The sequence below is a fragment of the Pleuronectes platessa genome, chromosome 22 (genome assembly GCF_947347685.1).
Source record: "Pleuronectes platessa chromosome 22, fPlePla1.1, whole genome shotgun sequence".
Lineage (NCBI taxonomy): Eukaryota > Metazoa > Chordata > Actinopteri > Pleuronectiformes > Pleuronectidae > Pleuronectes > Pleuronectes platessa.
This window is the reverse complement of record NC_070647.1, coordinates 13,440,293-13,454,392: the sequence shown is the minus strand read 5'-3', so window position 1 is coordinate 13,454,392 and position 14,100 is coordinate 13,440,293. Positions and strand designations below refer to the sequence as shown.

Genomic DNA, 14,100 nt, shown 5'->3' with positions numbered 1-14,100 from the left:
GTTGACATTGGAGGTAATTTCTTTCTTTTACATGCAACACAAATATCACAATAGAAAAGGTTTCACTTGCAACACTTCCAGTCCTGAGACGGCTGAAGCAAAGGTGGAGCAGAGGAGCAGGGAGAAAGACAGTGCGTGTCAGTGAGTTAATAGCCCCCCCCCCCCCCCCCCCCCCCCCATTTGGAACATATAGTGTTGGATTTGGCGGGGCTCTCCTGCACTGTATCTCTGACAATCTGTGCTGTACCGATGAGAATGAGCGAGGGCATTGATTCTGGTGCAAAAAGGAGGTCGATTCCCAGCATCCCGGGCCCTGATTGATGCACTGGTGGACCGGCGAGATAACATTGTGGGTGATCTTTGTGTCCCCCCCCCCCGCCCAAAAAAAAATTTGAAAAAAAGAGAAAATGAACAATCCCCGTGTCAGGCAGGAGCCACAGTTTTTCTTTTGAAGGCACCTATAGCTTCCCAGGTCCAAGTTTAATTCTGAAGTTCTTATCGCCTCACAGCCTCCAGCCCGTGTCCCATCAGTCCCACTAATCTACTGTGATTCTTTCACACAGCACCAAGGGTATTTCCTTTTCGCTGACGTGTGTTCGGACACTGACTTACGGGTTTGACTGACTGACCTGTATATGGATTAAGAGCATTCAGGACTAGATATTTCTTTAAGATCTGAAATGCAGATTGCTTTATCTTAATTAATTTGTCCTTAATAAAGAAAATCTAAATTCACACTTTTTCCCGAATTTTGAATAATGCTGCAGCCACTTTACCAAATCCAATTAAGTCGCCTAAAGTTTAGGAACATAATTAAATTCATTCATTTTGTGTTTTTTTACTGAAGAAACAGCAGATAATATGAATTAGGATAAGTCTGGAGCTCTATTAGCAAAACTACTGGTAAGCAGGTGCTTTCCCTCAGATACGGTTCTAGTGATCATTAAATAATTGATGATCTTCGTCTTAGGAACATATTTAGATGTCATTTTGAGGTTGTAATTAATTGAGCGAGTCGTTGTTAATGTGTGCTAATAGCTTTAGTAATTATTGTCAGAGAAAAAGATAGATGACAAGATTGTGCAAACACAGTATATTAACCTCTCCAGTTACACAACCCTTGGAAACTTGTTACAAACTATTCCTGTGGAGAAAAAGTTTGAACCAAACTTTTTATGTTACAATTATAATATTTGCAGACTAGGAAAATGCTAAATAAGTGGCGACTCAAACAGTGTGGTTTGTTTATTTTTCTGTAACAATAGTGATTAGGTTACTATGGGAAACATTTCTTTCTTCTCTCATTCTCCAAAAAGGTATTTCTGTCTTGTTATTCTGTTTCTTACTCGTGTGTGCCAATTTGACCTTTGTGAAAAAAATAGTCTTCTCTTGGTGATTAAGAAAAAGTACTATTTTACTTGTTTCCATGGAAATGTGCATGAGGATAACATCAGAAGATTAAATGTGTTATTTACCTTCTGGATTTTTTTTACCTCATCTGTAATTGGATCAAGCGAAACGTCTATTATTTTTGCACCTCACATGCATTAGGAAACAGCACCTCCATACTCAGTTTATATTCCAAGTTCATTCCTTTGACAATGATTCAGCTCATATCTATACAGCTCTCAATTTTGCAGAAACGATACAGAAAGAAATGAAATTAGAGGATTTATGGATGTCTAATCAACTCAAATGTAACAAGATCAAGGCAAAAGTAAAACTTCTTGCCAGAAGGCAACATTGATAAAGTTGAAGTGGACATAACAACATGAAAAGTCATACTTCAACACTTAATAACAAACTATGTTGTACTGGAGAGCCTCATCCTGCACGATAAGATCTTTGAGTTGCTTTGAGGAAGCTGTTTTCTCAGCCAACAAAATCTAATTTATTTTCGCGCCACAGGGAACTTTAAAGCCAAAAATGTTAACTGATTCTCCCGAATTGTGTAGAAAACTATAAATAAGATCAATGATGCAAATTACATTCACATTATCAGAAGTGTCAGTATCATATGAGAACAAATTTACAGCGACACTCGGCTTGCAGCAGTCTTCACTCCCATCAGCAGATAACCAAGTGGCGTAATTGCTTCGTATCAACGTCAGGTTTAATAATTCTCGTGTTTACTTTAATAAAGCTGTCAAAAACAACAAGCACGGCCCTTTATCCCCCCCCCCCCCCTCCGCCAGTCATTAATCTCTCTGTTCTATAAGCACTGCATTCAATACAGCCCGAGGCGTTTTCAAAGAGTTCCCTCAGGGCATTGATGCACAATCCAGCGCTTTATTGCGTAATCTTTTCACAGTGGAGGTGAAGGCAAACCCCCTTGGGGGAGTCGGTCCATGACAATAGGACGAATCCCGGAATGTCTGAATGGTTTCACATCATCTCAGAGAACAAAAGAAGACGAAGATTATTTAAAACTCAGAATCTGAGGAAATACTGTGTGCATTTATTTTTATGAGTGATTACACCTACATTAATATACATGTAGTGTAGCCTGTCGAGTTTTCTCAAGGTGTAACTCATGTCATTACTCCCGGTGATTGACATCCTTTGCATGTAACTCATTAAAACTTCTACATCCGATTTCATTTTGCACAATTTGCCGACCATGGCTATATATTAAAGTGTGTATTTGATCATGTTTTTCATTGTGTAAGAGATTTGAATGCGAGTCCTCTGTGTACGTGGCATTTCTCAATGATATTGCCCAACACACAACCAGAAGGAATTCTTAAAAAGGCTCTTTATTGAATTATGTTTGCACAGCATCCGAAACTTATACAGCGCAGAGGACATAAAAACACAAAGATCAACAGAAAAGTGCATTATAAAAAATTGTATTGGGTTATTCTTTACGTATAATATATCAACTTTGGAGGACGGGTCTTATGAACTGTCATCCCTTATAATATCCTCTCTCCTTGAGACTTATCAAATTTCCAGCGGCTGTATGAGGCTGTATGAGCTTCTGGAATGGATATTGTATTATATAAAGTATTATACAATAAAAAAGAAAAGTTACAATGAATTCTCTCTGCACACTTACAGCTGAACTTTTCCCATCTAATTTTCAATCAGTCTGTGGGAGATGAATGCTCCACTTGTACATTTGACCTTTCTGCGCTCATGTGATTCACTAATGTTAATATAAGTGCATTTTATCACCATATTTTCAAACAAATTTCAACATGGTGTGTGTGTGGGGGGGGGGGGGGGGGGGGGGGGGGGGGGCGTGATTGTTCAGTAAACTACTCATCATTTATAAGATGGCTCATCGCTGCAGTTTTTTACCCCCAATTCATTTCCATAGGACGCCACTAAGACTTGGGATTGTGTTTCACATGTGATAACAGTATATTTCATAGAACAACTACAAGTAATAGTAGAAACACTTATTAACCGCGGTGTGTGGAATATATATTTCACTGTTAATTAAATAGTTTGATGACTTGTCTTAAGAGACGGGTGGTGAATGAAGACTATGTTAAGATCTGGTTCTCATAGAGCGTGATCACTACATGTGTTCTCGTGCTGATTGCACCATCTCATCTACCGGTTCCTGGCACTTATTTTCACCACCGCTTTTTTTATTGGATTGTCTCTGTTGCCCTCTACGCTTTGCTCCTGCATTCACTCCTCCTCCCACCACACTTCATCTACCTTCTGTCTTTGATTATCTACCTGCTTGCCTGTGCCATTTGGATTTTGTCTCTCTGTTCTGACTGAATGTGAATTACCAAAACATACATGCCTCACCACCAAGTAAATCAGTATTTTATGATATTAGCTCTGCTTCGTTTAGGTCCAAGAACTCCTGCAAAACTGATGCAAAAGTATTTCCGATCTGTATTTTTCATCCAGCTGTGGCTCAGGAGGTACAGTGGGTTATCCACTACCTGGCAGTCCGCATGCCATTGTGTTCTTGGGCAAGACACTGAACCCCAAATCTCCAATGGGAGCTGAGCTGAATGTGTGTGTGTGTGTGTGTGTGTGTGTGTGTGTGTGTGGATGCCACCTGTAATGTTAAGTGCTCGGAGTGGTCAAAGTGGTGAGAATAATAACAAAACTAAAACACTAATCATGGAAAATTAAAACAGACATACACGCTAATTCACGATAAGATTTGACATTAGATAGAAAACAATATCCACCATAGGAAAACTCTTAAGGTAAAAGGTTGTTACACCTAAAAGGACGAAAAAAAAGTTGTGTGTAGTCTGCAAACATTTACAAAGGCTGTTATCAGCATATAGAATTGTACTTGAGGGATATCAAAAATATATAATAATCATTTTATTACAACAAACTAATCATGTCTAATACTATATATTTTTAATATAATTTATTATAATATAATATAACTTTATTAAAACAGACTACTGATGACAAAGACTGTGCTTGGATCTGTCACACTCCCTCTTTGCCGCACACAAATGTGGACCAATGAAAATCACTGACGTTAGGACGTGCGGCGCCTCTGTCCAATCAGCTCTGCCGTTGCTGCGCCCCGTCATGCTACGGAAGTGCGGAGTCTGAAGCTCGTGTGGGCCCCTGTGAACTCTGCCTGACTCCCATCGCTACCGAACCGTGGGGGAACCTCGCTGGATGTACCTGCCCCACGTCTCACGCAGATTGGTGTCGCTGTGACAAGCCGCGGTCTGACCATGGGAGCGAACAGCAGCACCCGCCGTGTGTCGTTCGAGTCGGACGAGAACGAGAACATATCGGTGGTGAAGGGCATTCGGGTGAGTGACATTACACACACCGGTGAGGGAACATGCTGCTGCGGCGCGAGTCCACTGTCACAGTGGGATGAATCAGGAGGGTACCTGTTAAAGATGATGCTAAAATAAGCTTATGTAAAGCTAGCTATGCTACATTGATGTAGCCTCTTCATTCATTGTGAAGGGTACATACCAGGCTAAGCTAAAGGAGTGAAGGTTTACTTTAGTTAACTAACAGCTTCTCAGGTGTGTGTGACCTCTCTCTCTCTCTCTCTCTCACTGAACTTTTGAATGTCTTCTTTTGGGGAGTGTTGACACTGACGTCACCAGCCTCGTGCTCTCCTCTCAGCCCCCCCTCAGAATGAATGAAAGTCGTCCCGCACGTGCTGGTGACAGTTGCCTGTTTTGACAGCCTCCTGATGAAGGGAGAAAAGAAGTTGGGGACAACTTCCTTCTCACTGAACCAGAAGAACATGGTCACACATCTGGATCCATGACAGAGGATAGAAGTTGTGATTTATGATATGTTACAGTGTTGATGTTCTCAGTTGCAAGCGGCATCTATTGCACTTCAAGTTTCAGGTTATAGTGCAGCGTTATAGTTAAATTAAAAATAAATGCGAAAGTAAAATAAAAGCAGCTGGTCCTGGGAGAGGTGATCCCTCACATCTGGGCCGCAGTTAATAGGGTTAATTGGTAGTTTCTCCTTGTTATTATTACATTTTATTTTCATTTGAATCTAATTTGTTGTCCACATTATCATATCGTCCTATATCTGAACCAATTGAACTGCCACATATGGTTGTAAAATGTATTCTTGGATAAGGAAACAAAAAGAAAACCAAGGACACACTGGTGCATCCTTAATGTTATTCTCATGAAGTTCCCAGTATAACGTGGGAGCTGTGGCCGTGTCTGCACGACACTGTTAGCTCATGTTAAATATAGATTGAGAGGCTTTAGCTGATCAGAGTGGAGGTGTTGACTTGGCAGGACTCCTGTCAATCAATGCTCGAGCCAACAGTCCATCTAACTTAGCTTTCCACTGAACTGTAACCTTGTTCATGCCAGTTTATGTAAACAGATTGAAAATTAAGCTTTTTTTTATTCACTGGTGGGGAACAATGTCTAGTTTTCCATAACTAAATCCAGTGAGGAGTGACTTTGATCAGAAGATCTGAAACTCACTAATCCACATACCAAGTGTCCTTTGTTTAAACAAACAGAAACAACTAAATAAAACGACAAGGTGTGGTTTTACCAGGAGTCAGGTGCTGTAACTATTTATACGTGGATAAGACTGACTGTTTTATCGATATTGAGCCTTTCAGACATACAGGTATCTACGTTTATCAGATGGAAAACTTTTCTAAATAAGTTCCCTATATTTGTTAGGTTTTTTAAATATTTTAAAGTTATGGTTGAAACTGTAAAACATTAAGACCATAAACATTTCCTTGTCACAAGGGTTTCAATAACAACATCTTGGAAATCATTGTCAATGTTTAAAAAATATATATTATTTCGATATCGAAAATGTTTTACTCCTTAATCGTACTCAAGTTCATATTCAACTTTTAATTTGACAGTTTGCATGAAACTTATTAATATTGTTCTGTGTATCTTTAACTACCTGATATCGGTATCAACCCCCCAAAACCCATATTTGTTTAGTTCAAATCTGATTAAACAGATGAGATGTACTGTTTTGAAGTATGTCAAATGATTCCTTTACATTGTTCCTCTGAAACTTTTCTTTCACTGTCCTGCAGCTTTCTGAGAATGCCCTCAACCGCATGAGGGAACCCGCAGCTCCTCCTAAACAACAACAACGTGCTCCCACTCGACCACCTCCCTTGGAGCCGACACTTATTCCCTCTCCTCTCCTGCGGCCAGTGCCTCCCCCCTTTGATCCGATCACCTCCTTGCCTCCTCCCCCTCCTCTCGTAGAACCTGTTGCACCTCCAGCTCCACCTGTCACAGAGACTGTGGCTGCACCTGCACCACCTCCTCCTCAGCCTCCTGCAGAACAGGTAGCAGCCCCCACCATAGCTGACATGGTGCTCCCATCCTCATCTTTGCCTACATTGCTCCCAGCTTCCCCTGCTCCTGCTCCCTGCCCTGCTTCAGCTGCGGTGGAAGAGCTCGCTGTGCTTGCTCCTCCTCCACTTGTAATTGAACCCTCTCCTCCTCCTCCTCCTCCTCCTCCTCCTCCGATAAATCAACCCATTGCTGCTTCTGCTCCTGTAATGGAAGCTATTGCTGCTCCACAGGTGATTGAATCCATTGCTCCTGCATTTGTATCTGAGCCCATAACATGTCCTTCTCCTGTCGAGATGGAACCCATGGCTGCTCCCCCTCCTACTCAATCCGAACCCCTCTCTTTCCCTCCAATTTTCGAGCCTGAGCCCACGCTGCCGCCACCGTCGCCTCCTTCAGGGGACACATTGTCCCTGCAGTCCGCTGAGCCACTTGCTTCGCCTCCCATGCCAGAGTTTACTGCTCCCTGTGAACCAGTTGCACCTCCTCCTCAGCTCCCAGTAGAACCAGTACCCGCTGCTCCAGTCCCAGAGCCTGTGGCAGTGCCCGAGTCGATTCCAGTCCCACCACCTCCTCCTCCTCCACCAGCCGGTGAGTTTTTACTGCATTCTTGCAGATGTGACCCCCGCAACACCTGGACAAACTGGTGTCTGGTTCCTTCTAATAAGAGACAGGAGTTCATAATTGTTTTTTAAAAAAAAACTGAAGAAATGAATTGTTCTCGGTAATTGCTCATTTTATCCTAAAATGTGTTGGGCACGGTTAATTAGAAAGCAAAGGTTAGGAGGAAGGAACTGTCCAAGGATTTAAGACCGGCTATATTGAATTTTAATATTGTTTATTTGTTTATATTGTTTAAGCCACCCTAAGCTTTTTGTCTCCCAACTTTTCCGCGCAGATTGTAATTAGTCTTCATTTAAAAAATGGGCCTCACACTAGCTTTGGTCACATTATGATTCATTGCCATCCCCCAACTGTTAATGAAATGATTAATTCTTTCATGTAATAGTGTTAATAAATTGATGCTGTAATTAGTGGCCTTCCATTCCGCCTCGTCACTGTGGAGCTCAAGCTGTCATGGTAACCCTTCCTCTCCCGAGGTTTGTGAGAGCCTTCGACCTCGGCCGCAACTTCTACTGTTGTGGAATATGGGTGCTTTTTTTTATTCCCAGCATTTAATTCCCCCTTCAGTGAAGCAGCCATAATCAGTGTTTTATTAAAAAAATTGAACCGTAACACAAATTATATTACATTTATTGTTAATATTCCACCAAGACTTATCAACCAATTCGGCAGATGCTTCATGGTTTTCTTGGCCGTATCTTCACTTTTCTGGTTCTACATTTTCAGCACCCAATGACTGACAGTATCCGACTAGATAGTAAACAATGTAGCATTCAGATGCATAAGAGTCACATATTTCCCTCAGGAGTTGATTAAATCCATAATGTGACCCAAAGGGTCGGTGACTACGACTCCAAATCAATTTCTAATGCTGCTCATATTTTCTTGATGTTTAATTTGCAACTTCAGGAGGTGATAATATTCCAGTATTCTGTTTTCAGTCTCTACTGATCTCAAGTTGCCAAAGATTCAGTTATCAAGTGTTTGAATCTGAGAGAAAGAAACTATTATAAAACACAAAGACTGGAGCATCTCTATGATTTCCTCTGAGAAGCGGCAAGGATTTTGTGCATCTTAAAAGAAGATTTTGCAAAGTCAACCCTATTACTCCAGATAATACAGTAACACACTATAATAATATTGCCGGACTCACACTCTAACACACAACCTTTTTTTCCCCACTTATCTTTTAAAGCAAAGTTTTAGCATGCCGGTCTTTTTAATGTGGTTCACGTCCCTTATCTCTTGACACATCCAGCAGAGGACATTAGAATGTTACCTAGTCATTACACAGTGCAGAAAGGGGCGTGGGTGCAAGTTCCTCGGAAGGTGGCATCCAGGGTGTGGGCAGGCTCCCCCATCCTTGACTGGGCTCAATCAGTGAGGTAATTAAAAAAAGGCCAACTTATGCCACGCCACAGTGACTCCAGTGATTAAAATGACACCTCCGCACTTTCACACAGCAAAACACCAGGCCTCATTAAGGGACGGCTGGAGATGGTGTTTGGGTGGGTGTTTGGTGCACAAAACTTTTTATTCGGCCACAGGGCTTTGATGAAACAACACTGAAGTTTATATGCTGTTTGTTGTTTCATCCCATCAAAAATACAACTGGACTACGAAAGTTTCAGTGTGTAGTGTAGTGACCTCTAGCAGTGGAGATGCAGATTGCAAAGCGAAAGGCCCTCTTTAGAGCAAGTGTTTGGTTTGTCAATCTGGGCCACTGTAGAAACGTGGCGGTGTTGCATAGCGGACTTCGTGGAAGTGGACCTGCTCCTAATATGTATATAAAGGGCTCTTATAAGAGAACTAAATCAAAATTGTCCTTATCTATTTGCGAATGACATCATTTTCTGCCAATAAATCCCCTAAATCCTACCCACTGGAGCTTTTTAATTGAACTTTTTCTGTGTTTCAAAACAAAAACGACCTCCCTCCAAATGTGAATTTTAGCTTTGCATCAGCTATCACCTGTGGCCACATTAACAAGCTTGAAAACACACAGTAGTATTATCAAATGCAGAATTTAACCTTGCAACAGCCGATACCAGAGACACCAAGGTCTGCACTGCTTGTATCTCATTGCAGTCACTCTCGGTAATCCAGGCTGATGCCGCTTGTTTTCTTCCCAAAAGGCTCATGTGACAGGAGCTTGACAAATCGGGGGAAGGATAAGTCCAGATTCTTAAATGTGGTTGTCTGTGTCATCATTTCAAAAGCATCCACTTCTGCCAGTGCTGATTAAAACACTACCCGACGAGTAATTAAACTAAAATAGGGCCATTATTTAAAACATTTAAGATTTAGGGGCTCAAAAACTCTGCAGTAGTGTGGAGACCAGACGTAAGTGGAGCCAAAGTGCTTTGTTTTAAAACCTAAGTGGATATAACCTTTTGTTTTACTCTGGACCTGCTGTCAAATGTCAAATAAAAGTATCCCTCTACTGTTTGAGCTAATTGGTTAACAGATTATGAGATAAATTTGACCGTATCTCTCTTAATTCTGTTAAAGGTTAGATATGTGTTGAGTGTAACTGTTATGAGAAACTGCTTTCCACTGTCACAGCTGATTTATTTAAAGGTTAGTTATGAAATCAAGTCCTAAATAGTGTGTTGGAGGTCATGAAGTTGTCGTTATAAGGTCATGAAGTTGTCGTTGTCGTTCTGTAAAGTATGTTTGTTGCTACACCGTCACAGCCTCAGTTTTCAGTTTTGTTATCTCACTGCAGTTTCAATTTAACTGTAAGTTTGCTGCTGACCTTCTCCAGCCATCGGCCCATATTTGTCTCACCACAGTAATGTACGTTGACATTTACTGAGGTATTTTAAACATACCGTCCCTGCAAGGTCACCTCATAGCAAAAATGTACCCAACTCACACTGTGTTATAAACGAGTGGACAAATTTGACTTCGAACGATTGATCAAGCATGCTCTTGTTAAAGAAGAACAGGAAAAAGCTACGATGAATGTGAATCTAGTTAAAAACTTGCAAAGTTCAGCCCGATCCTTAAAGGCTACGACCTTAATGAGGCAGACATTGATTATGTGTGTCCACGAGAGTTGGGTATCGAGTGAAGCACTCAGCAGGTCGGCTGTCTCTAAATCATGGCCTGAGTCAGTATGTGTGCTGATTACACCATAGTCAAGGTTGAACCTCCTACACCTTCTCCAATGTGCTATAAATATTCATATGCCCGAGCCCACACACTGCGCTGGACTAATAGTCTGCTTAAAGATGTCTCCCAGAAGCAGCATAAAGAACGGGGGGGACTTGCAGAGATAAAGGGAGAGATGTGGGTGACTTGGTGTTTGTGGACATATAGGCGAATGTGAAACTTGTGAAAAGGATAACTCTTGATTGAAGCTGACTTTTCTCAGTATCTTGTGAAAACTGAAATTGATCAGTCAGGTCCTATTCCATAACATGGGATTGAATTTAAAGGAAAGGTTGAGAATAAAAGAGAAAATGGGAAATGGCACCTGCCTGCCAGTGCTGGCAGCTTGCTCCTGGCGCTTTCTTATTTTTTTTCTTCCTATTTGAACATAGTGAAAGGTGCACGGTGACTCGACTAAGTGCAAGCTAGAAACGTGAGGAAGTGGTAATGTTACAGATTATGCCCTCCACGCGGGTCCTGGGGTTAATGAAACTTCTGATGAGAAACGCAATTTGCCATCGTCTATTATCTCCACTGCCAATAGTCTGTGCTCCACCGCCTTTCCTCCTCTATGGGTTTTTTCCACAGGGGTGTAGTGATTGGTGTATAAGGAAAAGGAGGGGGACACGTCTAAAGAGATGATGAGTTTTTAATCTTTTTAACATTTACATGTCCTACTCAGGATTGACATGGGCTCTGTCTATCTGGAATTGTCTCTGACCCCGACAAGCCTCTCTCTCGAAGACCCCAGACGGTGTTTATCATATCAGAACCTGTTCTCCAGCTGACCCTGTGGGCCTGCTAGCTATCTGAATTCCCTCTCTGCAGGGCTGAAGAGAACGTGGTGATAAATGAGCAGTTGCTTAGTCTCGTCTGAACTTCAAATTTGTACTTTTTCCTAGCACAAGCTGCTAAAGGGTAAATATTTTCAAAGTAAGTCTGAGGGATTTTAAAAGGACAGTTGATGCTGAAAGGTGAATCTGCCTGATTGGAAAAATATCAGGGTTTTGACCTCTGGATTTTCCCGAGCTTGGTGTCCAGCACACAGTGCATCATCCACTGTAAAGATCTTATGGGGCTTACAGTCCATAAGTGAAAGACTCATAGAGACTCTGAACTGTTGCATCAGCTGCTTGTCTCATTGTGGCCCAGAGCTAAACTACTGTTTGCAGCCATAATCACCAGTTTAAATGTGGGATGATTTGACATTGGCCTGTCAGTTCCTTTTCAGTGATTCTGTTTTGGCCATGGGCAGCAGAACAAGCGGTGAGGACATTAACATATTATCACCTTGTAAAGTTGTTGCATTGAAAGTGACTCATTTCCAATTTACCTTCTGATAACTAGATTTAAAACATGTTTGGCAAGGATTCCTTTGATGTCGTTATCAAACCCTTATGACATAGAAATATTTACAGAATATTCTGTTAAATAAAGTTTCTGCATGTCAGTGAAAGTCTCATATTGACAGATTTTTATCAGCCAACTCAGGCTCTCAACATAAGCTTTTGCTCTTTTAGACGCTCAATGATCCACTAAGCTCATGATCTAGCTTTTAACTATGTCCGCCTGCAGTTTGGTGGTTATTAGAGCGTATAGTGTGTTTTCACTAAAAACAACTGCCCGCTGCATCTGAAAATGACGCTGACACGCTGATGTTGTTTCTGACACAAGGTGATCACAGCCCAGCACCCGATGCTAACACGTATTTCTTGGTAAAGTCTTGTTCCTCTTTGCCTGTAGCTCGACAGGTTGGTCCGACTGCCGCGGTTCTAAACAGAGTTGTAATTAGACTCTCCAGCGAGGTGAGATCAATGTTGCTTCTGAGTGCTGTCAAACGTGATGGATATTATTTTCTCACACTCTGGACAGAAGGTGACAGCAGCCTCTGTCTTTGCGTATACACTGCGCAGCAGAGAGTTGTCAACTGTCAATCACCACCTGTGTTTGCACTAGTGTTTCTTGTGAAGCGCTGTCATACAGAACCGCCCTCTACCTGATGCTTATTCATTTCACTTCACTCGGCCCAATCGTTGTCACTCAGCGAGTTCTTCATGTTTGTCCTCTGGTGCGAGAGAAGAAAAGGAGGTAGAGGGTGTAAATCAGAAACAACGAAGGACGTTAACTGTCTTTTTGCACTAATGTCTCTTGAGAGCAATTTATTAACAGTGAGTGCGGTAAAGGAGCTAAAGGAAGTTTAGAAGACCTGTTAATGAGCAGAGATTTGATTTGTCCATAACCTTTACTTAACCAGGAAGTCTCTTTAGATTAAATTCTCCTTTTCAAAGGAGACCTAGCCAAGATGGAATATATGTAGTAATTGCAGAAATGTCTCTATGACGCATAGCTCAAGAAAGCTTCACCTTATCAGCTACACACTTTGCATGTGTATTCGTTTGGGCCCAAGAAAGTGCAGTGTCATATTTGGATGTGTGAGAATTTCAATTTTAATAATCTTTAACTTATCAACATCCTAAATTGATTCACCAGGTTCCAAAGAAAGCTGCAACTCGCATTCACACAGGCCAAGCAAACAGCCCGTTCCTAAGAGGCAGGTTTAAAACAACCACTGCACTAGGACTTGTTAATGAGCAGAGATTTTATGAGTCCATAACCGTAATTTAACCAGGAGATGCCTTGAGGTATTGAGACCTGGCCAAGAAAGCACATTAAAGAAATAAAGCATATCAAAACAGACGAGGAACAATTAAGGAAAATGGACCATGTTAAAAAACAGATAAAAAGCCTCAGTTACATGAGACAAAACCCAGCTCAGGGACTCTCTTCAGTTCCTCAGCTTTCTATCACAGCTTTGAATTCTCCCAGGGAGACAGAATCATTAAGCTGGGAGAGTTCTGGAGGTTATTCCATGACTAGGAAGCAAAGCAGGAGAAAGCTGCTCCACTAACTTCAGACTTAATTCCCGGGTACCTTGCAGAGAAGCCATCTTGTCCAGTGAAGATCATTTTTTTATATTAGCATATTAGCTGTAGAAACGCTCTCGGTAACTGGTCACCTTAAAGTTCAACCGTGTCATTAACTTGTTTTTAATTTTAACAATGTTGAGAGTGAATCTTTATTCGGTCTTCACGCGCTGCAGAGAACATAGAGTCTGCGCTGAGGTTCAGGCCACCACAAGCGCCAGTTAATATTCATTCCCTTAAAATGTAATTATTTTTATGAGTCTCTGTGATGGAGAATTTGTTTCAGGGGCAAATTGCATCGAGATGGATCGTATTGAATCAGCAGTGTTAAAAGGAGACAACCACCGTTGCTGGAGAAAATATCAAATTAAAGCTGAGAATTGTGGATCTAATTGTTTCTTGTCTTTTCCAAACATTACCTCAGAGTTTGTAATTCTGTCAGTGCTTTCACCGGGTATCTCAGAAGCCTTTAAATAGATTTCCAAGACAACTGCAACGGCTCAGGGCCAAATAACATTAAAAACATTTAATTAGACCGTGATATTGGAATTGAGGATTCTGCTTTTACTTGAAACAACTAAACTAAATCTTGTTTTATCCAAACAGAATTTTAACTTCAC

General features: G+C 41.4%; 1 protein-coding gene across 1 annotated transcript in view; it reads left to right on the top strand.

Moving 5' to 3' along the window:
• The first annotated feature begins 4,532 nt into the window (after positions 1–4,532).
• chchd3a (coiled-coil-helix-coiled-coil-helix domain containing 3a) overlaps positions 4,533–14,100 on the top strand; it is a 62,810-nt gene continuing 53,242 nt past the window's right edge. Inside the window, exons 1-3 of the mRNA XM_053415321.1 lie at positions 4,533–4,757; positions 6,509–6,769; positions 7,271–7,367. Of these exons, the coding sequence (XP_053271296.1) occupies positions 4,677–4,757; positions 6,509–6,769; positions 7,271–7,367 (439 nt within the window). The 5' untranslated portion in view covers positions 4,533–4,676. The remainder of the gene's footprint in view (positions 4,758–6,508; positions 6,770–7,270; positions 7,368–14,100) is intronic.